This window comes from Lagopus muta, chromosome 29 (genome assembly GCF_023343835.1).
Source record: "Lagopus muta isolate bLagMut1 chromosome 29, bLagMut1 primary, whole genome shotgun sequence".
In the NCBI taxonomy this organism is placed as follows: Eukaryota; Metazoa; Chordata; class Aves; order Galliformes; family Phasianidae; genus Lagopus; species Lagopus muta.
In genome coordinates, this window is record NC_064461.1 from 2,345,069 (window position 1) to 2,369,763 (window position 24,695).

Here is a 24,695-nt window from a genome sequence, read left to right on the forward strand (position 1 = left end):
TACACTTATTCACTACTCTGACAAGAATTAACTGGGACTAACAGTTATTGAGATTCAAATGCAAAGAGAGGTTCCAGACGTTATGCAAAAGGCTTTCCTGTAAGTGGAGAAGACTTAGCAGTATACACTTTAAAATAATTAGAAGCACTAAGCTATAAATTTCTATTTTGAAACACACACATGGGTGCTGATTTCGTATAACCTGGACTCTTCTTTTGAGGTGCAAATGCACGTTACTGCTGTGTAATCTTGTTTAACTGTGTGCACTGTGACAAAGCAAACTGCTTTGTGATGAGGAAAAGCTTCATAAGAGGAACTCTATTGGAACATAGGATGGCTTAGGCTGAAGGGAACCTTAGAGCCCGTCCTTTCCAGCCCTGGCTGAGGGCTGGCTGCCCCCCAGCTCCGGCTGCCCAGGGCCCATCCACGGCCTTGGGCTCCTCCTGGACCATGGGCTCCTCCTGGACAGGGCGCCCGCAGCTCTCCAGGCAGCTCTGCCAGGGCTTCACTGCCCGCTGAGTGAAGAATTCCTTCCTAACACCTGACCTAAATCTCCCCCCTTTTAAATGAAAACCACCCCACCGTCCTATCGCTGCCAGGCTGTGTAAAAAGAGGGGGACTGACTTTGATCAGACTGATAAGGGGGAATGGCTTTAAACTAACAGAGGGGGGACTGAGGTGAGATGGTGGAAGAAATGCAGTCTTACAACATTTTGAAATGGGTTTGTGCTCACGAAGCGCGTGTTAACTGCTGTCAAATGTGAACGACTGGAAGACAGCAAACAAAAGCGTATTTCAGTAGCATTTCAAAGCAGTAAGAAAGTTCAAATATTTAATGGTGTGATTTCACCAGGATGAGCAGCATCAGCAGGAGGAATACTGGTTCTTTCTAAACAAATGAGTGCTTTTCTCTCCTGGAAGCTGGGATGGAGATGAGGGCGGCTTGGTGAAGCTGAACTTTTCCCCTGCACTTCGGAGCGAGGGTTTCTCTGTGATTCACTTTTAATCACAGATCCCACAGCAAAGCCCAGCTGCGCGCATTCTCCCTCACACAGGACGTCAGAAACATTATTCCCGTGTGCGCCTGGACTCGGAAATACACTTTGCGTTCTCCCACGGACACAGAGCTGGAGGAGCACGGCGGGTGACGGCACCGCTCCACCTCAGCCGTTACGGAACGGCCGTGAGGAAAACCGCGGCCGCCCCTCAAATCCGCCCCTGCCGCGCGCGGGGTCGGGTGGGAAGACGGGAGCGCGCGGATGGGCGGAACTGCGGCAAATCTCAGCCAATCAGAGGCGGGGTTACGGCTCGGCCCCTGCTGCCCGGAGCCAGGAAACCCCGTGGGTAACGGATTCCCGTTCCGCTGGGCCCCGCGCGCCCTAGGGCTGGGGGGAAGGGGGGGCTGAGGCAGGGCGCCCCTCCCCGCTATGGGAAGGAAAGGGAGGGGCGTGGCTGGAATGGGGAGATTTTCACAGAATGGCCAGGGTTGGAAGGGACCTGAAGGATCGGGAAGCTCCCCTGCCAGAGGCAGAGCCACCAACCTCCCCACGTTTCACAGCAGCCCAGGGCCCCGTCCAGCCTGGCCTCCAACACCTCCAGGGATGGACGGGGCATCGCAGCCTCTCTGGGCAGCTGTTCAGCTCCTCACCGCACTCACAGCACACAACTTCCCTGACACCCAGCCTCCAGCTGCCCTCCCTCCACTTCCAGCCATTCCCTGGCCTGCTCTCATCTCCCCTTTCCAAGAGCTGCCTCCCCTCCTGGCTGCAGGCTCCCTGCAGGCACTGCAGGCTGCAATGAGGTCACCCCGCAGCTTCTCCAGGCTGAACGAGCCCAGCTCCCTCAGCCTGTCTTTTGAGCAGGCTGCAGCAGGCAGCTCTCCTTCCAGAACCACTCCAGAGCATCAGCCCCCACCCAGCCAGTTTTCCCCAACTTGGAAGATGTGCCCACACAGCACTATGTTCCATGGAATCATAGGATGGTCAGGGCTGGGAGGGACCTTAGAGATCCAGTTCCAACACACAGAATCACAGATTGGCAGGGACTCAAGGATCACAGATCTCCAGCCCCCCCACCACGCACAGGGCCACCAACCTCCTCATTTAGCAGCAGCCCAGGCTGCCCAGGGCCCCATCCAGCCTGGCCTTGAACACCTCCAGGGGCGGATGGGGCATCCATAGCCTTTAGGCAGCTGTGCTAGGCCTCACCACCCACTGAGTTAATAATTTCTAATTAAGATCTAACCTAAATTTCATATTCTAGCTTAAAGCCATCCCCCCCCCCCCCCGCCACTATCAAGCCATGTAAGAAGCCTGCCTCACTCCTGCTTAGATGCTCTCAAGTACTGACTGGAAGGCTGCAATCAGGACTCCAAGCTGAACAAACCCAACTCCCTCAACCCATCCTCACAGGAGAGGTGCTCTAGGCCTCAGATCATCTTTGTGGCCTCCTCTGGACCTGCTCCAAAAGCTCTGCATCCTTCCTGTACTGGGAACATCCTCTCTTTGCCAGAATGGCACATCTCAAGTTTAGTTAAAATCACCGTTATCCTCCAAAAGCACACTGGCCTTGCTCTAGTCAGCCCTCTTCGCCTTTGCTTTACTGGGCAAACTGGTGCACAAGGAGCATGCAGCCGGTGTGGCTTCAGAGACAGGCAACTGCCCCCCTCACCCTTTCTGCCCAGAAAACAACCATCCATTGATCTGCTGATCACCCATCTAGTACAAGAAAAGTGTGTTTAGTTACTAGCTTTTTCAAGTGTGCCCAGAGAATTCTTGCCAAGAATGCTGGACTAATCCAGATAAAATAAAATAAAGACAATGCAATGTCCACAGGAAGGGGAAAAAAAAGAAAAAAAAAAAAGCACTATTCTTCAATGAGCAGTCACTTATGCACACCAAGGCAGCTACTTCGAAGAGCTGGGGCTGTCAGACATCAAGTCGACGCTATAAAGAACAAAATGCAGACTGACTCTTGATTTTTTTCTTTTTTTTCAGATTCAGCCAAACTAACTTCACTCAAATGGTGTGGATTTATAGAGAACACAAAGGCCTCCTCAGCTCCAATATTTCTATATTAAACCCATCTGGAAGCACTAAGTGAACTACCCAAACAGTGGTACAAACAGTTTGGGTTGTACATTGTGTCCTGCATCAACTACAACATTACCAGGAAATACAATACCACTAAATACAAAGTCTAACCCCAGAAGTTCTTCAGTAGCAAAAGGACACCAGGAAGACTTACCTCTAACTGCATTCCTGAAGGAACACAGCCTTCTCTTTGCAGACATACTAAAAGAAGTAATTCAATACAGCAGTCTCAATTTATTTGAAATAATTCAGTTTGAAAACTTTTTAATTTAAAATTTACAGCACACGTAGGGAGGAAACATGTCTTGTTACAACTAAAAATTATCAGAAGAGTGCTGCAGGGTTGCTTAATTTAACACTGTCATGGCTTTATTCAAAACACAGTTGCACAAAATCAGTTACTCCAAAGTTTAAGGAAAGAGTCTGATAAGGAACCAAAACACACTATATACATACTGCCATACAAAGAGCATTGAAGTAGGACAAAACCTCTACAAAATATAAAACCCACCCTTACATATTTGCATGAAAAGTCCACCCACCAAGCAAAAAAGTTTCAAAAGTTATCTGGAGGCTCTGTATTATTTATTTTTTAAAAAATGCTATGCTGTTTAATTGCATGCCAAGCTGACAAATATGAAATGATGCTTAGATGGTAATGCTGAGGAAAAGACAGAATTACTCAGGAATTAAGGTTCGTGTCGACCTGCGGAAAATCAAAGTCCGTAACACCAGGAGGTCACAAAGCAGGCGCACCTCAATCAGCGCTGCGCAACGCTGGGTGCAGAGGGAGCGGCCTCTCCTCGCCTGCACACCATGAAGGGACAGCTTAGGATATTTGTAGAGACACATGCAAGAACAGGAGGGGATATTACAACTGATTCTAAGAAACCAGGCGCAGATTACTCTGATATTCCAATTCAATAGGAGGGGATATTACAGTCAGTTTCAAGAAGTTGTTACAATATTCTCCACCCCAGTTGCTGAGTTATCGTGACTTGCAGGTTTTATTTCTTGCTGCAGTGGCACAGTGTGAACCAGTAGGTGAGCACAAGAGCCTGGAGTGGTGAGAGGTAAGGCCGCATTCCTTGGCTCACCCCCCATCCCTCCCTGTCCCGTCTGTTTTGCCTTTGGTCACTCTGCACCCCCTCACCTAGCTCATAATTAATTACCTAGTTCATAATTCAGCTAAATGCTGTTTTGAAACAATTCTAAAGTAATATGTTCCACACCAGCATGAGGCTCAGATTTTGTAGACGTAGCAGCTGATGCACTGCACTGCAATTTGATTTAGGAAGTGTTCAGTCTGCATATCAAGGGAAAGTCTGCTTACCCCACTGAAGCTCATTTTGCTTTGTCACATTAACTCAGTGTTAAAATTAGACTGACTTACTGAAATGTGACTGGTACTGAAATAATTTTAATTCAGAATAGTAAACGTTCCCATTTAAAACTAATTTTATATGCATCAGTAAGAGACAGTTAAGGAAAACCCTGATAATGAAGTACTTTAAAAGTGCACGCTCACAAATAGCAATTTTCAGTCATCCACGGAGATTAAAAAAAAAAGCAACAAGGTGGAAAAACACTTTTCTATCTCAAAGCTGATCACAAAACAACTGCCTCGAACACAGAGCCTCCACGACAAGATAGGATGTGCACTTACCTAAGATTTCTATTCATTCAGTATTCATACACAAACACAGGAACTTAAGATTGTGGTTGCAAACGTAGTTTTACCACTACTTTTCTAGTGTCTTTACAGATATCCATGAAAAATTGCCAAAATTTTAGTCAGTTTATTTCCAAGTCTATTGCCATCTGCCTGACTCATTTCATACAGACACCGTCAATGGCTGGCTATGCTTCACAGCTACATGAGAAACTGTAATTTAAGGCTCTATTTGGGGAAAAAAAACACACACAAGAAATTGGGCTTTGCAGAACAACTTCAACCCTGCAGTATCTAAACTTAAGAGCAGGAAGTCGCATTTAAAAAGTCTGCTAGTGTGTGAAATACCCTATTAAATATTCACAAACAACCAGTCTATGGGTGACTGACTTTTACTTAGGTCCAGGAAATCTCCCTCCTCCCCACCCTCGTTGTCTCTCCCCTCTTAATGACAGCTACCATCAACCAAGACAGATACAAAAATAAGTCTCTTGAATAAAGCTGTGTGTGATATTTGGTTCAGTACCTACATGAAACAATGTCAATTAGTTTTATATCAAGACTACCGCTTTAAATCCAAATAATGACTGGAAAACAAATGCTGTACGTCTGAGCTTGCTTTGCTGTGGCTCAAATGGAACACATGAATCCACTGGGCAGAATTATTTCGGCCTCTTGGTCACAACCAGGCTGCTAGAAGAGTCTGCACGCCTCCTGTACTGCCGCCAACCGTAAGCAATGGAACAAGGCTCTGCAGCCATTCAGTATAAAAGCCCGGAATGATCAGCTAGTGCTACACATGACCTGAACATTTTGCCTACAACCAGACTTAAAAAATTTAAGAGGCGACCTGTAAGGAAAGACTCCCTTATGTGCATCTTTCCCTCTTATAAAAGCATGTGGGGTAATCTGGAAAGTGTGCTTGAAGGAGTTACCCGTCAACTTCTGCATTAGAAATGCATACATCTGATAGCCAAGCACAATGACTGCAGAACTCCTGAAGTGACAACGCAACAGCTAGATGAGTGAAAGTTCAAACACTTTTTGTAAACCAGTTTAAAACTAGAGATTAGTTACTTCTGTTCATACCTACAATGACTCTGTGTTTTGGAGAGAAGTTTGAGAATTACAGCCCTCTCAGTTTGCCACGATGTCTTTGGGAATGTATCTTCAGCAAACACCCAACTTCTGAACAAGCAGGAAAAAAAATAATCTCCTGAAACCCATTTATGCTTTGCAATGTTAGCATGCAAATCAGGGTAGAAGACTTTAAGAAGTTACAGGAGTCACCTTTACAAAAGCTGAAGCAAAGCACAACCTAGCTGTTGAATTCAAACAGAATCCCTGGTAAACTCAAGACTGCTGTCAACTCCTCATTTGAAACAGACTCGAATTTGCCACGTAGCATTTCCGAGTTCAACTTTTTAAGTATAAAAACCTGAAAATCTTGAAGGAAATTTATGATATTAAATCCATGTAAGATAGGTGTTTTAACTCTGGAGAAATGATGACCAACACAGCAAGCTTGTATAAAATTAAAGAGCTCCTAATAAAACTCTAAGGGAAAAACTAGACAATGGCTTCAGTGAATATATTGTTGAAAATCTTTTTTCTACATATAGGTTCACTAACAGGCTATTATATCTTATTTGGAATGATAAAAAGGGCAAGAATAGTAAAACCACACTTCTATAAAAAGTTAACATTTTCTGTAGGGACATCTATGGTACATGGAGACATACAGATCTGCATAATCACTATTGCGTGTTCTGAAACTTAAGAATCTGATCCTACGTCGTCTATAACAAATTAATCATCCTCTTCCTCGCCTTCATCTTCAGGATCTCGTTTCCTCTTCTCCCCTCGAACACCCTCTGCTAAGGAAAAGATCTCATTACATCCCATTCACACACACACAGTGTTAAAGTGTTCAGCAAATGCAGTGGAAACCGATTGCTGCGCGAGGCTGATGTGCTGACCACTGCGCCGTGGGGTGCCCGTGGTTCTCAAAAAGATCATTTACCTTACTTTGCATAGTTCAGGCAGGCTGCATTCAACTAAATATACACTAAGCATTACAGAACATTAAGTGAGATGCACCAGTGATAATATAAATACGTATATAAATGATTGTTAGCATGTACTTAAGAACTGAAGTATTTTTTCCACCCCTCTGAATTTCTGAAGGCGCATGCATCCAGCCCCAAACCCAGCAGTTTCTGCAGATACCAAATCAAATCTGTTCTGATCTCTCTCCACTTGAGAAACTGTTTCTTGGATAAAAATCTCTCAGCTTATTCTTAGAAATACGCCCAGCTCAGCCAGTGGACTGTGCACTCTTGTGGTGGAATCACGAAATGCAATCCTGTCAAACCTAAGAGATTTAATTGCCAGCACTCATTTCCTGGCTAATTAGCCATCCTAACCACCCGCTTTGTAGTCTTTATAAATTTGAATGCTGCAATTGCAAATGGGAAGAATTCAGTATTGCTACTTCAGATTTCCAGTTTTTCAAGAGCAAGACACATCTCCAAAAACTGCTCCATTAAGCCAAGCGTACAAATCAGATGGGCACTAATGTAACAAGAAAGTTTAGAAATTTAAACAAGAGAAGGAAAAGCCAGCTGACTTTCAGATGAGGCCTGATATATTTATTTTCTGAAGGAATTCAGCAACTGCTGGCTGGTAATAAGCTGGTGGTCCTACACGGTGCCCATCTCACCACGTGGAACACAGAGATGCGCACAACTAGGCAACCCATCTCTCGGCCCACCAAGCACAGTGCCTGATAAGAGCACGAGAAGCAGGAATTAGCCTTCTGTCAGCACTGCAACTTCTTTCCCTGTGCTCCAAAACAGACAAGGAGCTTCAAACTTAAGGCTGGTCCTGACCCTGAAAGGTCTGCAAGTCTCAAACAAGGTGCAAGTAAGAATGAGTAACACATCTGTCCTGCTTATCTTCTGGCACTGAAAGATGAAATAGTTTGCACCCTAGAGTTTCCTCTCAGGTGAAAAGTTTCTGTAAGGAAGGAAGGAAGCCATTTTCATCTCGATAGAGGACTGCAGCTACTGGTCCTCCCGACGCTTTGCCAGTGAAGGTATTGCAGTGGCTGTGCTGTGCACATACAAAGCATACACAAGTGTCCATCAATCTCCTCTCCCTCTTGAAAAACAAGTATTTCTGCCTGCAGACAAAATGCAAGCTCTTTCATTTTAGAAACATACTTCAGCAGAAGTCTTGGAAAAGTGTCGTTCCTCTCTTCTTTTTATTTTACAACAGAGGAGAAAAAACACCAACTACTACAGAGTTGCTATGCTACCTTCTCAGGCCCTTGCTTGAGCTTAGTATGTCTACAGAAACCAGTCAGTGCTTTTTGTCAGCAAAGTTCCACATCCCAGACTTGTTAGGTTACAGAATAACAGTTTTAGTCAACATTAATACTTCAGCTGAGGACTTACCTTCTTCCTCCTCATCACCTCCCTCTTCAACATAGTCATCATCATCATCTTCATCCTTCAAAAAAAATTGTGAAATATTTGTAAAGAATCGCAGCATACACAAACTTTGCTGAAATGCTGATCCTAAGAAGGAATTTAAAACATTTCAGTCTCTTCAGAGCAGCAGCACAAGTATGGAGTTACACTTGTAAGAGTGCAGAAGACAACAAAGCATGTGGTTAGAAGAACAAAATGCACATAAAAATGGAGTTTAGATGAAGATTTTCTGCACATCCCTGGGAAATGAAGCTGGTATGATGTCAACTCTTATCAGCAGTAACAGAAGTGACATCATTTTTGAAGTGACAGAATTTTAGATGTGAAACATGGGAGCTGCTTGCTACAGACTCGCTTACAGAATTTCACACATTCTCCAACTGAAAGTCTTGAAGCTGCCAAAGAGGAGGACCAAATTGTGACTCCTGAGCCTGACTTCCATGAACCACAGGAACTGCAAGAATCCATCCATAACCCTAAAAACCACGTGCGTTTCCTTATTCTAGCTTAATATTCTCTACTTGCTTCATGGCAAAGTCTTACCTAGCAGGCCCTGGGACTGATTTTCATAGCTTTTCAACACCATCACCAGACAACACTCAAAAAAAGCGCAGCACTATTTACTCCAGCAAAAAGCAGACCTTCCTTCATCTCACCTGAAGCACCAGCAATGCGCTGTTGCTGCGTTCCCCCCTCTTTTAGAAGACCAACCTGACCTCTTCAATTTCCCAAAATGAATTTATTCTACTTCATGTATCTAACTTGAGTGTTTAATTGGTAGTAGAGCATGGTTTCAAAACACTGGGCAAAACCAACTCTTTAATTTACAGGGAATAAAACGATGCTGGCATCCTGCAGCCTGAAGGGGTGAGATGAAAGTGAAGCACGCCCAGCAGGTCAGCCAGAAGCACCTTCATAACTGACAGCCAGCACTCACGTTCAGGTCAGTACTGCCTATTTCAGTGAAAGCAGCACTCTAAGATACCTCACTGCATCCAGCTGTGTTCACAATACTCGGCGCCTACAGATTTAAGTGAACACAGAACTCTGTAGGCAGTTTCTCCCCATTGTCTGCATTTGGTAGAGAATACTAACTTCACCTTAACCTCTCTTTACCTGAATCTCTTCTTTCATCAGGTATGAAAGACCAACTTCCTCCTCCTCTTCACCTTCCCCAAGATCTGAGCCTCCATCATCTTCATCATCTTCTTCTTCATATTCTCCTGGGGGACCGGCTTCATCCTCATCTTCATCATTGTCATCTTCGTCTCCTTCAGAAATGAAAAATGCACTTAATATGTTGCAATTAAGTTTCATTAACTCCTCTTCATGCAAACTAACATGTGCCAGTTTAAGCCAGTTCTAACGCTTCTTCCAGTTTTGTTTTTTTTTTAATGCAGGTTCTGTGGGAAACAACTGTGATTGAAATCAAGTTAGCTGCTGTAACAATTCTCCTTGAAGAAAGGCTACTGACTTTTTTTACATCACAAGCTTCAGGCAAAATTCTTGATGTCTGAAGCAGCTGCATATGTAAATTCCTGCAAGGGAGTAGAAACTGTAACCAGTGGAAAAGCAGCTTGTCTGCAAAATGAAACCCCAAAGTACTTAAGGGTAAATATAATATATCATGCTCGTTCTGCCTGTTTTTTAATCCCTTACACTGAAACACCTACTGTCCCAAAGAGATGATCTCTCATTGCTTTTCTGTCTGGAGCACACCACCATGTTCATGCTTCCAATTAAGTGAATTAGAAGAAATGATGAGGTGACTCTACAATTCATTTTCAAATTCATATTAATTTTCCTATGCATTTTCCACTCTTGAGTTTAGTTCTACATTTATGTTATAGACTTTTGGCTCTCACCAAATTATTTTCTGCATGGATTTCCAGACTGTGACACGTGGTTACTACTGGGCACTGCTGACCCAGCACGTGGCAGTGGCAGCCACTAGCTAATGAATTAAAGCCAGAAGAAAGCACTGGAAGCCTCACCCATTAGAGGACATAACCCAAATTTAGCAAGTTATTTATTTGGGCGCACACACAACACCACAACAAGAGCCCTATCCTGCTTGCTAACACTCAAATACATTTTGGATGTTTACTCCTAGCAGTTTTGCCTCTGATAATTATCCACTAAGCCAGGTTTCCAGAAGAACATGTGCTTCTCCTACCATCACATCAACACAGATGTGTAGCCACGCACTGACAGACCTACTCCTATGGGTTTCATTTCAGACTGATTAACAGCAATGAGGAAAACAACAGAAATAGCCTTGTTAGTCACTGAGGTCAGATCAAAAGGGACCGTACAGCTTTTATGCAGAAATTTGTGTCATACTTCAGCAACTCCCCTTTGTTTTGCGTTCTTTCCATAGGGAAACACCATAAAAGCTGTTGTCCCCTTGCTCTGCATCAGTTCTGCTAACTACATTACTGCTGGCAATAATATGTTTTAGGAATATTGCTAATCTTTGCAACAACACCTTTACTCTGCTTCCTCACACTCAAAAGGCTTCCACAAGAGCTTAAAACCTTTGACGTGACTTTTCATTCTGAACCAGTGTGCTAACACCAAACAAATTCTAAAGCTATACGCCTCAAAAATAAGAGCAGAGTACAATGCCAATGCACTCAAAAAGTCACCATGATCCACGCTACATGTACATTTCATTACAGTGCACTGTTTGCATCCACAGCTTATTCCAGGAACTCACCCTCATCATCATCATCTTCTGAGTCCGGTGCCTCGTTATCTTCCTGGTCAAATCCATCCAGGTATGTGATTTGCTGAAGCAGATCAAAAATGCTGTCCCTGTAATCCTCGAGGTTTGTAATCTCACAGTTGAACAGGTCAAGGCTCTTTAAGTTTTTAAGATTTTGCTGAAAATAAACAGAGTTTATTTTTCCCCCTCTGCTCGATACAACCAAATGGTGCCTCAAGTTACAGTGCTGTCATAGCCCAAATACAGCCAGATACAGATTTTTATCCTCACTGCTTCATTCCTACTCACTATTTTATTCCCCACTCAGTAAAAACTTGAAGTGTTATTTGAACGTCTAATGGAATGCTCTTGCAGATCAGCTGCACAGCACATCTGCAGCACAGCCAACACAACCACGCAGACAGGCACCATGCACACACTGCGTGACACCTACATGAGGATGCTTTGTTGTTTGCAGAGCCTGGTTTGGTTCTCATAGCCATGCCCAAAAGCTCAGCTCCAGCAGCTTTTCAGCAGTTTGATTTTTAACTGCAAGCAGGCACTTGGTAGGACTGAGAACTACAGTAACAACTAGACAACTGATGATGATCCCTCACCTTCCAGACTTTACACACATGCACAACAAGCCACCTGTATCCTGGCAAGCATCTCAGATCTGAAAATCTGAGCATTTATTCTGTAGAGCACTCCAACCACTTTGCTTTGTCTCATAACTGCTAGGTCAACCCACAATAAAGGCAGACTGATGGCCTTTACAAAAGCTTAACAAAAATGCAGTCTGTAACAAATAACAACAAATAACAAATAATCCGTATGCTGGCACAATGAGATGCAGATCAAGCAGCAGCTGTAGGCAGCTTCCTCCTCCACCTCAACCACCCATTGCTCAGGTGTGCTCCTAACTGCTAAGACACAACCTAACTACTTCACAGGTTCAGTGAAAGCTTATATTTTGTCTAATGAGCAGCTGCCGTATCTTCACAAACCAACACAAGAGGATTAGCAATATGTAACTTGGCAACTTTTCTATCAAAGACACAACTGAAGCTCAACAGCTCTCATTCAGCACATCCCATCACTAACACAGAAGGAATTTTACAGTGCTGTGTTTACAGGAACTGTCTCTAAAAAGCATGACATGGAGTTAATCAAGTCAGGACCAACTGAATCACCAACAAACCTGAAACACCTGAGCCAGCAAAGGAAAAATAACAGTTAGCATGTACAATAGATAAGAAATTTCATTTGGGGTGCCCTTAGTTGTGCTGAAAAGAAATAAAAGTAGCTAGAATATATCAGGTATCTTTGTACTTCATTTCTAACACTGCACTAGTCTAAACCCAATGTTGTTTCATCTTCCATACTTGACAAAATTTCTCATGTGAAATCCTTGTACCTGCTTCTACCTGCTTCTACCTTTCTACTGCAAAAACTTAATAAAACCAGTACTTGTTACATTTAAACTTTCAGTTGCCCCTCTCATTCCATACTTACAAGAGCTTCCACAGTGCCAAGATCTTTGATTTTGTTGCCACTTAGATTTAGATATGTGAGATTTGGACATCTTTCTGCAAGGACCTCCAGGCCTCCGGAAATGATGTTGTCACTCAACTCCAACTATCGCACAGCAAAAGTAAAGGAATTAAAAGCTAGGTTTCTTACCATCAGATTCAGTAAGCACAGTTTTTAACTTAGAAGCTTAATCACAAAGTTGAACGCTTCCCACAGTGCTAGCTAGCTAATATTCAGCTTACAAAACGTTCCTTTAAACTGATAATTTTAGAAGTTCTCCTGAAAACATCATGGGCTTGGATATCTAAGCCTGTAGAACAGATAATATTGGAATTCACTGCACGTCTTTGATCAGCAAGCAATGTGTGCCAGTCCTGCACTGGCTGGGCAACCAAGCGTCTGCTACTGACCATCAGCTCTCAAAGACATGGCCAACATTCAGTGAGCAGACAAAGTACTCGCTGCTCTAGGTAGGAGCCATTGACTGAGACCAATTTGGCCAAAACTAGCTGGAGATGCCCACAAAACCTTCAAATGTTAATGTAGACCAGACTGCAGTGCCTGCAATTTCACAGCGATAATATGCAAATCCTTGAAGACTCAACCCTCCAGATTTCTTTTCCATCTGTGGATGTTGGACCAGACGACCTTTTAGGATCCCTTCCAACTTAAACTATTCTGTTATTCGATGAAATCCTGCTGTCTGGGCAGGTGAGACACGTACCTTTCGGAGCTTACTCAACGTGGGCAGCTTGGCCAGCGACGTCAGCTGCACATTGGCCATGCTAAGAAACTCTAGTTCCTTAAAGGAATCGTTCAGACCTTCAATCTCCCCATTGCTGGACTTGCAGTTATCGAGCACCAACTCCGTCACCTTCAAACAGGATATCAAGGCAGCTGAGTGAGCACCACTAAACCACGCGTTTAACCAAAACCGCAACTTGGTGACCGTTAAACGTGTTTCAGAGGGGTTGTCTGTTGGTGTTTTTTATAATTGAGACCAGAGTTGTGGTCTGAAGTCTTTGACACCAGCCTACATGAGAAGCGTGTAACAACTTCTCTTCCACCGAGCACATTTTGGGCAGCTGCTTCCATAAAATACAAGTAGCAGCTTTGCTGACGGACGCGTGCAGGGCTTCCCACAGTGCCAGCACAGCACAGGTCAGAGCCCAGCTCCAGCACAGCACTGCTGGGAATGAAGGGAACCTCTCCATGGGGAACCTGCTCTGTTAAAGGTGGGCATTCCACCAGGCAGGTTCTTCACATCAGTCAGGGCTAAAACTCATCCGTGGTTTTCCATACAAGTGAAACACTAACTCATTTATCAAATCCAATCATGCACTGCACATATTTATAAAGTCACTTCAATTCTTTCCAAATCCTAAATCTCCCAGCTCCTGATTATTTTAGCAGTGAGTTCTGCAGGTTAATTAAGCCCAACTGAACAACTTCCACTGCTACTAAAACAACAAGACAATCAATGCAGGGGAAGCAACAAGGAGCAGCTAATTAATTTAAAAATCACTTCATCCTTAGTGAACATATCCCTCATTAGAGAGGACATTAATAAGGCCACCGCTCCGTTTTCTTGTATGCTTCCAACTAACGTGATTACAAGGCTGCCGCCTCGTGCAGCAGCAGCACTCGACTCACACAGCTTATCAACTTCGAGCAAAGTCTCAACATGGGCTTGTTTTCCATCCACAATAAGTAGAACTGGGGGTCACCACGCCTCCAGTGCACATCTGCACCCAAAACAATGCAGCCCTTCTGTGACCCCTGCGGCTGAGCCGGGGCAGCACGTGCTGCTGGCTTGAACAAACAGCTCAGTGCACCTCTTCCACAATCCCTGCGCATCGGGCTGCTCTCTTCATGCACTGCGATACCAAACCTGGACTTTAGTCCTGGGTGGGTCGATGGCGTCCTGGCTGACCTCGCTGCAGAGCATCCACAGGAGCGTGGGCAGATGGAATAGCGAGGCAGCGGGTGTAATTCACAGGATCACAGAATTGTAGGGGCCAGCAGGGACCTCCAGACATCACCGCATCCAGCCCCCCTGCAAAGCGGGCCCCCTGCAGCAGGCTGCACAGCAGGCATCCAGGCGGGTCTGTGCTACCTCCAGAGAGGAACCCACAGCCTCCCGAGCACCCAACCAGAAGCCCGGCACTGCTGCCCAAAGCAGCGTGAGTGCTCCATCCCCGGAGTTTCCAGAGGCTGTGGGGGACCCTGGGCAGCCTGAGCTGGCGGGGAGCGGCAAGTCCAGGGCAAGGAGTGGGAATGGGGGCCCGCGAGGTCCCCCCCATCCCAACCGTGCTGCGATATTTAAGTTCCTTTCAACCGAAGGCATTCTACGATTCCGCGATCTTCCCGCGCTGGGAACTCGGGGCTTCTTTTTCATATCGATAGCATTATTTAATGGAAGTTTCCCCGGAAAGGGGAAGCGGCGGGGAGGGAGGAGGCGGCGCAGCGCCGCTCGGGACATTCGGAACTCGCGGCGGGGCGGCGCCCCGGGACCTCCTTCAGCAGAGAGAGAAAACTAAAAGAGAAATTAAATCGAAACCACGACGCCAACGTAACGGCGGGACCCCGAGCTGCAGCTGAAGACGGAACTCGGAGCGCCGCGACCTCGCGCGCAAGTTGCGAACCGAGCAGCAGGCGCGGGGATCCCGAAAGGGAAAAACCGAAAGCAATAAAAGCCTCGCGGGGAGCAGAGCGCGGCGCAAACCCCGCCCCGCCGCCAACTTCGAGGCCCCGCGGAACGGCGCGCAGCGCGGCCCGAAAGCGCCGCCCGGCCCCGCGCGGCTCCTGCGCCACCACTGTGACCCAGATTCGGCGGAGCCGCCGCGTCCGCGCCGCCCGGAGCCGGGGCGGAAGCGGGACGGGGCCGGCAGGAGAGCGGCTGTGCCCCGGCGCCGCTCACCTCCTCGGGGGCCTGGTTCCGCAACTCCAGGTTGATGCGCTTCTTCATCTCCATCGCCCCCCCCACCCGCGGCTCCGCACTGGCGAGGGAGGGCGGCCGGGGTGCGGCCGTGGGGACGCGGCCGCCGCCGAACGGGAAGAGGGCGGTGTGCGCGGGGTCGCCGCGGGCTGCCGGCCCGCTCCGCGCGCAGCTCCGGCGCCGTCAATGGCCGCCCGCGCACTGCGCCTCCATGACATGGCGCATGGCGCCCCCTCCGCCGCCACGCCCCCCGCCCCGGGGCGGGGCTTCTCCGTGCCACCGCGCTTCTCATTGGCTGCGAAACGCAGCAGCCTGGGCGGTCTGATTGGTTGGTGACGCTGCCCGTCCCGGCGGCGCAGGTGAAGGGGGCGGAGCTGAAGTTGGCGCGCGCGGTGGACGGGAGCGGCGCTTGGGGGTTGTGTTGTGTTTGTGTTGATGGCGGTTTTGCACGCTTGTGGCAGAGAAGGATAGATGAATGGATGGATGGGTGGGTGGCGTGTGGGGCTTGCTACGTTTGCGTGCTTTGGGGATGGTGTGTGGGGCATCATAGGGCATCACGGATGTAAAAGGGGGGACAGTGCTCTGTTCTGTACGTGTTTGCGGGAGGGATGGTGTGCAGCATCTTTGGCGTGTGGGATTTTGCATGCTTGTGAAGAGTAGGGATTGTGTCTGGGGCTTTGTGTGAGTGCATCGTTGGGGATGTGGCATGTCATTCTGCGTGAATGTGTGTACAGATGGGTGGCATGCAGTGCTTTGCACACTTGCAAAACAGAGAGATGGTGCATGGGTTTCTGCGTGTGCATGTAGTTGTGTACACACAGCAGGGATGGCAGAGCTGCAGTGTGGCCTGGCTCCGTTCCTTCAAGTGCTCAATAACCATCTGGGCTGGAGAACAGCGGGGCCCTGCGGCTCTTCCTGCTTTCTCCCCTGTGCAGATAATTATGAAGGTTTTCAAACCCATAAGGAAATCCTCCCTTTAAAGCCGCTTACCAGCGGGAGCCGTGCTGACTCCGGCAGGCAGAACCAGGGCTCAGCGCGCTCTGCGCGAGCGGCACGGAGGGATAAAGCTGCAAAAGTCACCTGCAAACCTCGCACTGCGCTGCGACCCTGAGTGCCTCCGTGCGCCCCAGAGTGCTCCGAGGTCCACCTAGCACGCTCTGGGGTACCTCGGCCTCCTCCCAGATCTCCCATATGAGATCCACGGCGCAGATCCAGCCAGCTTGGAGCCTCCTAGGCTCCCGATGTTCCCCGGGACGCCCCAATCCGCTCCCGGAGCTTCTCTTTGCCTCTGCGTTGTCCCGGAGCCTCCCGGACATTCTAACCTCAGCACTAAAATGGCCGACCGGAAATGGATACGGCCAGGACCGGAAGAGTTGTCGGAGGGTGGAGAACGCCTCCACAACAAACATGGCCGCCAGGAAGTAACAGACGTCACAGCCGGCTTGCTGGACCGGAAGTGTGGCGGCACAGGACTACAGCTCCCAGCATGCCTCGGGACACAGCCCTGTCTGAACCTGTGGCATCCCGCGGGGTGTGCTGGGAGACGGGGGAGCTTCCTGGAGCTGCTCCGTACTCTCCAGGGCTCCCTGGAGGGCAACGTAGTGCTTTCAGTGCGCTCCACATGTTTCTAAGTGAAACCTTGATGCCCCTAAGGTATTCCCATAGGCCTCCAAAGAACCTGGAGTGTGCTCTAGGGAACTGTGGAGTTCTTACAGGGCTCCTCGGTGTGCTCTAGTGTGCCTAGCGGGTGCTATGGGCCACCTAGTGCAGTCCAGACTGAATTACAGCTCTCCCAGATCTCTTCGTGTCCTCTGGTGCGACTTAGAGGCTTTGCAGTATGCCTTCAAGGGCCACACACTCAGCCTTATGGCCAGTCCTCATTCAGTAACACGCTTGCCTGTCCTCTGTACTATCAGGTGACAGATAAAGAGTCAGAAGCCCATGCTTTCTTGATGACCCGACTGGCTAGAGAAGTGACAAAAGTTCTGGCGCCCTTTACTCACCTCTCTGCCTTTGTACGTCCTTCAGGGTTGCCTGGAAAGCAAGGTGGGGTCCCTGTTTCAGGGCTTACATTGGTGGAAATGTGTCCAAGCAACAGTTTGCTGCACAGTCCTCCTACCCATCACGTGTCCTCTGGACAGCTGCCTCCAAACTGTGTGCTGGTCCTTAGCCGTAACATCACCCCTAGACAAACTTCCTCAGCTTGGGTCCACCTACAGCATTAGAGTGAAAGGCAGCCACGGGAGGGATGAGCCCTCCCCTGGTGTCTGTGTATGTTTGGGGGCCTCTTCAAACCTCACAGAGATGGGAACATGCCTCGGTCATCCTGATGCCCTGTAAAGTATCATCACACCTATGGGGCCTAGAGGGAGGATTCCTTCGTACATGGAAGGGTTTGGGCTGGAAAGGACCCTTAAGATCACCTAGTGCCAACTCCCCTGCTATAAGCAGGGACACCTTCTGCTAGACCAGATTGCTCAAAGCCCCATCCAGTCTGACCTTGAATGCTTCCAGGGAGGAAGCATCCACAACCTCTCTGGGCAACTTCTTTCAGTGTGTCACCACCATCACAGTAAAGAATTTTCTTCCTAATATCGAGTTTAAGATTCATTCTAGTTTCTTCTTGCACCAGCAGCCAGGAAAAGTTGCCCCACAATTTCCAACAACTCTACACGTACACGTACACACAAACACATCATCTCAAATCCATATACAGATCTGATGTGAAACTACCAGTGAACAAGATGTCCCTTGCAGCACTTACCCATGGACATACACACGCTCTCTTGGATCCTTAAGATCGGGCCTAGGCTTTGGGTGCACCCAGGTGCCCTGCCTGGGATCTGAGTTATTACCCTTGTGGCAGCCACGACTCTGGGTCTTTACAGAGCCTGCTGTCTTCCTCCTCCTCCAGCCATCCCCACCTTGGCCAGCAAAGCATGCAGACATTCAGCCCAAAGACACACAAGAGTGAGTGTTATCTGAAACACCATTATCTACATTTTCAAGTTCTGAGATCCTAAACTTGCTGTGGAGAGCCTGGAAGCTCTGAACTCTCTCACTCAACCCCACATTGTGGATGTTGAAGTTGGAATTATCAGTCAGAGTCTTAGTTTTGATGTCATTTACCTGCAAAGCCTTTGACGTGGTCCCTCCCCACATCCTTCTCTCTAAATTGGAGAGGTGTGGATTTGAAGGATGGACTGTTCAGTGGATGAAGAATTGGTTGGCTGGTCCCAGCAAAGGGTTGTGATCAATGGTTTGTGTCCGGGTGGAGGCCGCTCACAAGCGGTGTCCCTCAGGGGTCGGTCTTGGGACCGGTGCTCTTCAACATCTTCATCAGTGACAGATGATGGCATCAAGGGCACCTCAGCAAGTTTGCAGATGGCACCAAGCTGAGTGGTGCAGTTGATACATTGGAAGGAAGGGAAGCCATCCAGAGGGAGCTGGACAGGCTGGAGAAGTGGGCCCATGAAAACATAATGAGGTTCAATAAGGCCAAGTGCAGGGTGCTACACTGGGTCGGGGCAATCCCAGGTATTTATACAAACTGGGGGAAGATCTCCTGGAGAGCAGCCCTGCAGAGAAGGACTTGGGGGTCCTGGTGGACGAGAAGCTGGACATGAGCCAGCAGCATGATTGCAGCCTGGAAGGCCAGCTGTGTTCTGGGCTGCATTAAAAAAGGGGCGGCCAGCAGGAGAGGGAGGTGATCGTCCCCCAATTAGAAACTGGGCGATAGAAACTAGGCGTGTGTGTGAAGAGAGTGAAGGTGGGCATTGATGCTGGTATCCAGGAGGTCCCCTGTTCTGCTACTGAGCTGGGCAAATTCTAGAAGGGTTTTGGTCACACCCATAGGAAATCAGAGACAGAGTATGAATGGAAAATGCCACTAACGGGGAGAACAGATCCTGTTAACTGAAAAGGAATTGAAGGGGTTTTGGGGACCCAGAATATCTTTCACCCTGGCAACCACTGTGCCCTGTGGTCCCTTACTCAAAGAGCTGCTTGCTGGGATGGCTTCTCCCCAGGACAACTGGCGTTGGTTGGTTTGCTGCACATTGGTCCTGTGTCCTTAACCTTTGAGGAGCCTCTTAACAAACACATCTGGAGGGCTCAAGATGATCAGGACCAAATTAACCAGCTGGATTTCACCCACCTTCCAAGTTTGGTTCCTTTAGGACCAGGAAAGATTTTGCTGCTGTTTTCTTTTCCAGTTTCGCATTCTCCAACTTCGGTTCCTCTGGAACTGGGAAGTTCTCTTCCTTTTGTTTTCCAGGTGCAAATGGATGCTGACCTGTTGCTGTGCCTCACGTGTTCACCCACTGACACCCAGTGTCACTCAGTGTCACCCATTGGCACATAACTGCATCCAGCGTCACCCATTGCAACCCAATGGCAACCGGTGTCACCAATGTCCCCCAATGCCTCCCAATGTCCCCCAGTGTCACCTGATGTCACCCTATGTCTTCTCAATGTCCCCCAATGTTCCCCATTGTCCTCTTTGTGTCCTTCGATGTCACCCAGTGTTACCCTTTGTCACTTAATGTCCCCCAATGCTCCCCAATGTCCTCCCTGGGTGGAACATCTGATGCTGACACAGGTGGCAGTGTTGCTGGAGGTGAGGGGACATGGGGGAACATGGCAGGACATGGGGGGAAGTGGGGGGGACACTATGCAGGGGGACACCATGAGGGGACGTAGGGGGACATGGGGGAATGTGGGGGCGTGGGCGGGCACTATGGGAGGACATAGGGGGCAGGGGGAGATGGGGGTGACAAGGGGTGACATCATGGGGGGGTAGGGGAGGACGTGGGGGGAAGGTGTGGGGCTGATATGGGGGGTGACATGGGAGGGGGCACTATGGGGGTGACGTGGAGGGGACAGGGAGGGATGTGGGGAGGATGTGGGGATACAGGAGGTGACATGGGGGAGACATTGGGTGATGGGGGGCATGGGGGAGTTGGGGAGGTGGACACTATGGAGGGACACGGGGGGAACACGGGGGGGCTGTAGGGGGGCTATGGGGGGTTGTAGTGTTGGAAATATCTCGATAATTCCTCAGGACGGTGCCTGTGATAAAGCAGATCTTGTTCACAATTGCGATGTTGGCCTTCTGCGCGCAGGAGCAGCCCTGCACCTTTGTGCCCTGCACTCAGCGCTCAGCCCTTCCTGCCCTGGCTCCTCCCTGCTGGGCGCTGCAGGCTCACAACCTTCACTGATCATCCGAACACCAGATAAACGTAAACCTCCAATTCATTAATTGACTTCTGCCCATTGCTCCACACCTGGCCGTTGTTTTTGCCCGTCCTCCTGCGCGCACAGATCAGCGCTGAAGGAGGATGGAGGGGAGGACAGGGTCGGGGGGGTGAGAGAGGATGGGAGGAAGACACTGGGGAGGTGACACAAAGGAGACAGGGGGAGGGGACAAGTGGGGGTGACATGGGGGGGGTAAAAGGAGGTGACACTGTGGGGTGATATGGGGGGGGTGACACATTGGGGGGTGACGCTATGGAGGACGTGGAGGGGTGACAAGGGGAGGTGACACAGGGGGTGACATGGGGGTGACACTATGGGGGGGACATTATAGGGGGGCATGCAGGTGACATGGGTGGGGACATGAGGGGGTGACAGGGAGGGTGGCACTATGGGGGATGGTGGCACTATGGGAGGTGGCATTTTGGGGGGGGTGGCACTACTCCTATGGTGTCCCCTCCTTTCTACCCCCCCGTTCTTTCAGGCCAACGTCACCACAGCTTTCGGAATGCTTGACCCCAAATAAAGGCCCCCGTGCAACCAGCCACGGCCCCATAGTTTTCTTTCTGGGGTGGGGGATTGGCGGGGAGTGGGGAGACGACATTGCCGTGTCTATGGGGTGCGATGGGGTTCTCTAGGGTTCTATGGGTTCTCTATGGGGCTCTGTGAAATTCTATGGGGTTCTATGGGGCTGTGGGGCTCTATTAGGCTCTATATGGGTCTTTATGGGGAACTGTGAGGGAAAGTGAGAGCCCAGCAGGTTAGCTAGGTAAGGGAGGGGACAACCACTAAGGAAGCTAAGGGAAAAACATCTGCTGAAGCGAGGAAAGTGAGGTAGGAAAGTGAGCAGCAGCTTAGCTGGGAAAGTGAGGAGCCAGCAGCTCAAGTAGGTAAGTGAGGAAACAGCAGCTCAGGTAGGTGAGTGAGGGGCAAGCAGGTAAAATAGGTAATTTCAGGGACAAGCAGCTCAGGTTGGTAAAGGAAGGGACAGCAGCTCAGGTAAGAAAAGCAGGCAAGAGAATTGTAGGCTATGACAAGGGGGGAGGTGAGGGTAAGGGAGAAAAGGGAGAAAAGAAAAGAATGGGGAGGGTAGTGAGAGGTTAAAAGGGGTTTAAGAAATACCTATGATTAAGAAAAGAAAAAAAAAAAGAAAAAAGAAAAAAAGAAAAAAGAAAAAAAGAAAAAAGAAAAAAAGAAAAAAGAAAAAAAGAAAAAAGAAAAAAAGAAAAAAGAAAAAAAGAAAAAAGAAAAAAAGAAAAAAGAAAAAAAGAAAAAAGAAAAAAAGAAAAAAGAAAAAGAAAAATAGAAAAAGAAAAACAAGATGAAAAAAGAGAAAAAAAAGATGGAAAAAAATGAAAAAATAAAAAAGACAAAAAAGAAAAAGCAAAATGAAATTTGAAAAAAAAGTGAAATGAATTAAAAAAGGAAAAAGAAAAAAAAACAACAAGAATACAAGGAAAAAGAGAAAAAGTTGAAAGAACAAAATCAAAAAAAGAGCAGAAAAAAAGAAGAAAAAAAGAGAGATGAAGAGAAAAGAAGAAAAAAGACAAGTAAAAAGTAAAGAATAGCAGTTGAGAAAAGACTGGATGGCAACAAATGTGCTCCATGAGAGCACAGCATCTGTTGCTCCTCGAATCTCCCGTTGCCTCTTCAGAGAGGGTTTTCCTTTCTACCCTTGTCATCACAGAATGCAGAAGTGGAGCCACGGAGAACCACACTACAACAAATTGTCGCTCGAAATAAAGGCATGGACACCATTCAGAGCCAGGCGTAGTGCCAGTGTGCCACCAATAAACCCAGCAGAGATCTGCCACCACCATTAAACCCAGCAGAGCTGTGCAATGTGCCACCATTAAACCCAGCAGAGCTGTGCAATGTGTCACCATTAAACCCAGCAGAGCTGTGCAGTGTGCCACCATTAAACCCAACAAAGGTGTGCCAAATGTGCCAATGTGTAACCATAAAACCCTGCAGCGCTTTGCCACTGTGCCACCATTAAGCTCAGAACTGTGTCACCATAAAGCCCATCAGAGCTGTGCCAGCCTTAAAACCAGCAGAGCTGTGCCACCATTAAAACCTGGACTGCTGTGCCACAATTAAACAAGGCAGAGCTGTGCAATGTGCCACCATTAAACCCAGCAGAGCTGTGCCAGTGTGTCACCATTAATCCCAGTAGAGCTGTGACACCATTAAACCCAACACAGCTGTGCCAGTGTTACACAATTAAACCCGGCAGAGCTGTGTCCACATTAAACTCAGCAGAGCTGTTTCACCATTAAACTCCGCATTCCTGGATTCAATGCTGCAGTATTGGCATACCTCCGCTGCGCTAAAAAGTAGCACATTGGCACAGCTCTGCTGGGTATAATGGTGGCACATTGTACAGCTCTGTGACCACTCTGAGGCCTTCCTGGTTTCTATTGGGCTGCACTGAAGTCATCTTTACTTCTCTTAAGTTACTTTACTTAAATTCACCCCATTGGGGACCCTGGTGTTGGTCTCCTACAATTTGGATCTGGGAGGTGACCACTCCTTTGCCTATGATGAAAGCACAGCGGTGATGCAGGCACTCGCTGAGGTCACAGTGGTTGCCGGGCTGGGAGCGTTTGTGCCCCAGCTGGGAGCAGAGCTGGTGCTCTAGTGAGCGTGGTGCACACTGAGACTGAGCTCTGTGCTTTTCTGGAGAGAGAGATCATCCTTTAGAGCCCACTGGGAGCAGCGCTGCGGCGTGTGCGTCAGCTGGGCACAGCTCCGGCTGAGCAGTCTGACCAGGTGAGCTGGGTTGGTGCTGGTGGTTGCCAGGGGGTATCTCAGCAGAAAAGCTGGGCTGGGGAGGAGTTCCCAGGTCAAACAGTGCCCTTCTGAATGGCTGTATCCAGGGAAAATGGGTTCTTGTTCGGATTCCATCCCACGTTTCAATGAGGATGATGAAATGGCATCCCTCCTCTGGAAAATTGCTGCCATGCCCCCACCTTCATGTCAGACCTTAAAAAGGAAGCAGAGCGCAGACTTCATAGAGTGCAACTTGTGCCTCACTGCTCTGTGGGTTGCTTGGTGTGCCATGCCCAGCAGGTGTTTCAGCAAACCGCGCTGAAGTCACGGCAGAGAGCCAGGTGCTCAGCTGGGGACATGGACGGCCAGCAACACCTGTGGGGGAAAAGGGGACCTGGGGGCACTTGCTGACAGAAGCCATGGCAGTCAGACTCCAGCTGCAGCTAGGGATGGGCAGGCAGTTCTTGCAGCCAGCTGATTTCCAAGCATTGCCTTCCTCAAGAGACGACATTGCATGACAGAAGAAAGCTGGGAAAATGCTTCTTCGTCATGATTTTTCACTTACTGATACTTTCTGTAGGTTCCTCTCCAGAAGGAGAACTCGGGAATCCAGGCAGCTGAAGATTGCAGTGCTGCAGGCGATGTCAAGTAAGCATCCGTTTGGAGTGCAGGAAGGGGCAGTGAGAAGTGAACTATCAGTTGTGTTTGAGCTGTCAAAGCAGCATCTTTCTGTTTTCTGGGGGGACATGGGCTTACTGGACAATACTTGTGCTGCCTGCTGGTGTCTGTGAAATCAGCACACGATCTGTTCTTGTAGGGACAAAACCTGTGCATCTGTGGAATGGTGCAGGGCAAGGGGGGAAACGGAAAGCCTCCGCAGGTAAGAAGCTCTTGTGAGCTGTGGTGTGGGCACTGCCTCTAAGTAGGGCTGTATGCAGGGCTGTGCGTGATGGAGGAGAGAGGAAAGGACTGCAGTTCTGTGCTGACTGCACAAGTGGCACAGGGCTGCAGCAGCAGAAAGGCAAATTGACAAAACTGCTGCTGAAGACCAGAAGTTTGTGGTTGGCAGTGCTCAAATCTTCCTCCCAAGAGATGCTCTTCATGCCTTTCTTGTCTCCTTTCTATCAGAAGCTGATGCCAGTGGCCTTCCTCTGAAGCGTAGCCATGTGGAAAGCCAGGAGTGGGGCACAGCACCCAAGAGAGGTACAGCACACAGCAAGCATCTGGGTTTGGT

At 48.4% G+C, this 24,695-nt stretch overlaps 2 protein-coding genes across 3 annotated transcripts in view; both read right to left on the reverse strand.

The window, feature by feature from the left end:
• SV2A (synaptic vesicle glycoprotein 2A) overlaps positions 1 to 24,695 on the reverse strand; it is a 234,886-nt gene that overhangs the window by 191,342 nt on the left and 18,849 nt on the right.
• Positions 3,340 to 15,636, reverse strand: ANP32E (acidic nuclear phosphoprotein 32 family member E). 2 transcript variants are annotated; one of them, XM_048928972.1, is made up of 7 exons: positions 15,419 to 15,636; positions 13,223 to 13,372; positions 12,481 to 12,603; positions 10,978 to 11,143; positions 9,375 to 9,529; positions 8,223 to 8,277; positions 3,340 to 6,641 (listed from the first exon to the last, which is right to left on the reverse strand). In XM_048928972.1, exons 1-7 carry the CDS (start codon positions 15,470 to 15,472, stop codon positions 6,574 to 6,576), a joined length of 771 nt encoding a protein of 256 aa, XP_048784929.1. In that variant the 5' UTR covers positions 15,473 to 15,636; the 3' UTR covers positions 3,340 to 6,573. The 2 variants fall into 2 exon arrangements, with proteins under 2 accessions (XP_048784929.1, XP_048784930.1); XM_048928973.1 differs by having other exon boundaries at positions 3,340 to 6,638; positions 15,419 to 15,635.

Excerpts from the sequence above, each read along its gene's own strand:
- ANP32E (XM_048928972.1), bottom strand. The coding sequence starts at position 15,472 with ATGGAGATGAAGAAGCGCATCAACCTGGAGTTGCGGAACCAGGCCCCC. Across the intron at positions 12,604-13,222 it reads CGTTGAGTAAGCTCCGAAAG|TTGGAGTTGAGTGACAACAT; the intron begins GTACGTGTCTCA and ends GCTGTGCGATAG. Across the intron at positions 8,278-9,374 it reads TGATGAAAGAAGAGATTCAG|GATGAAGATGATGATGATGA; the intron begins GTAAAGAGAGGT and ends TTTTTTTTGAAG.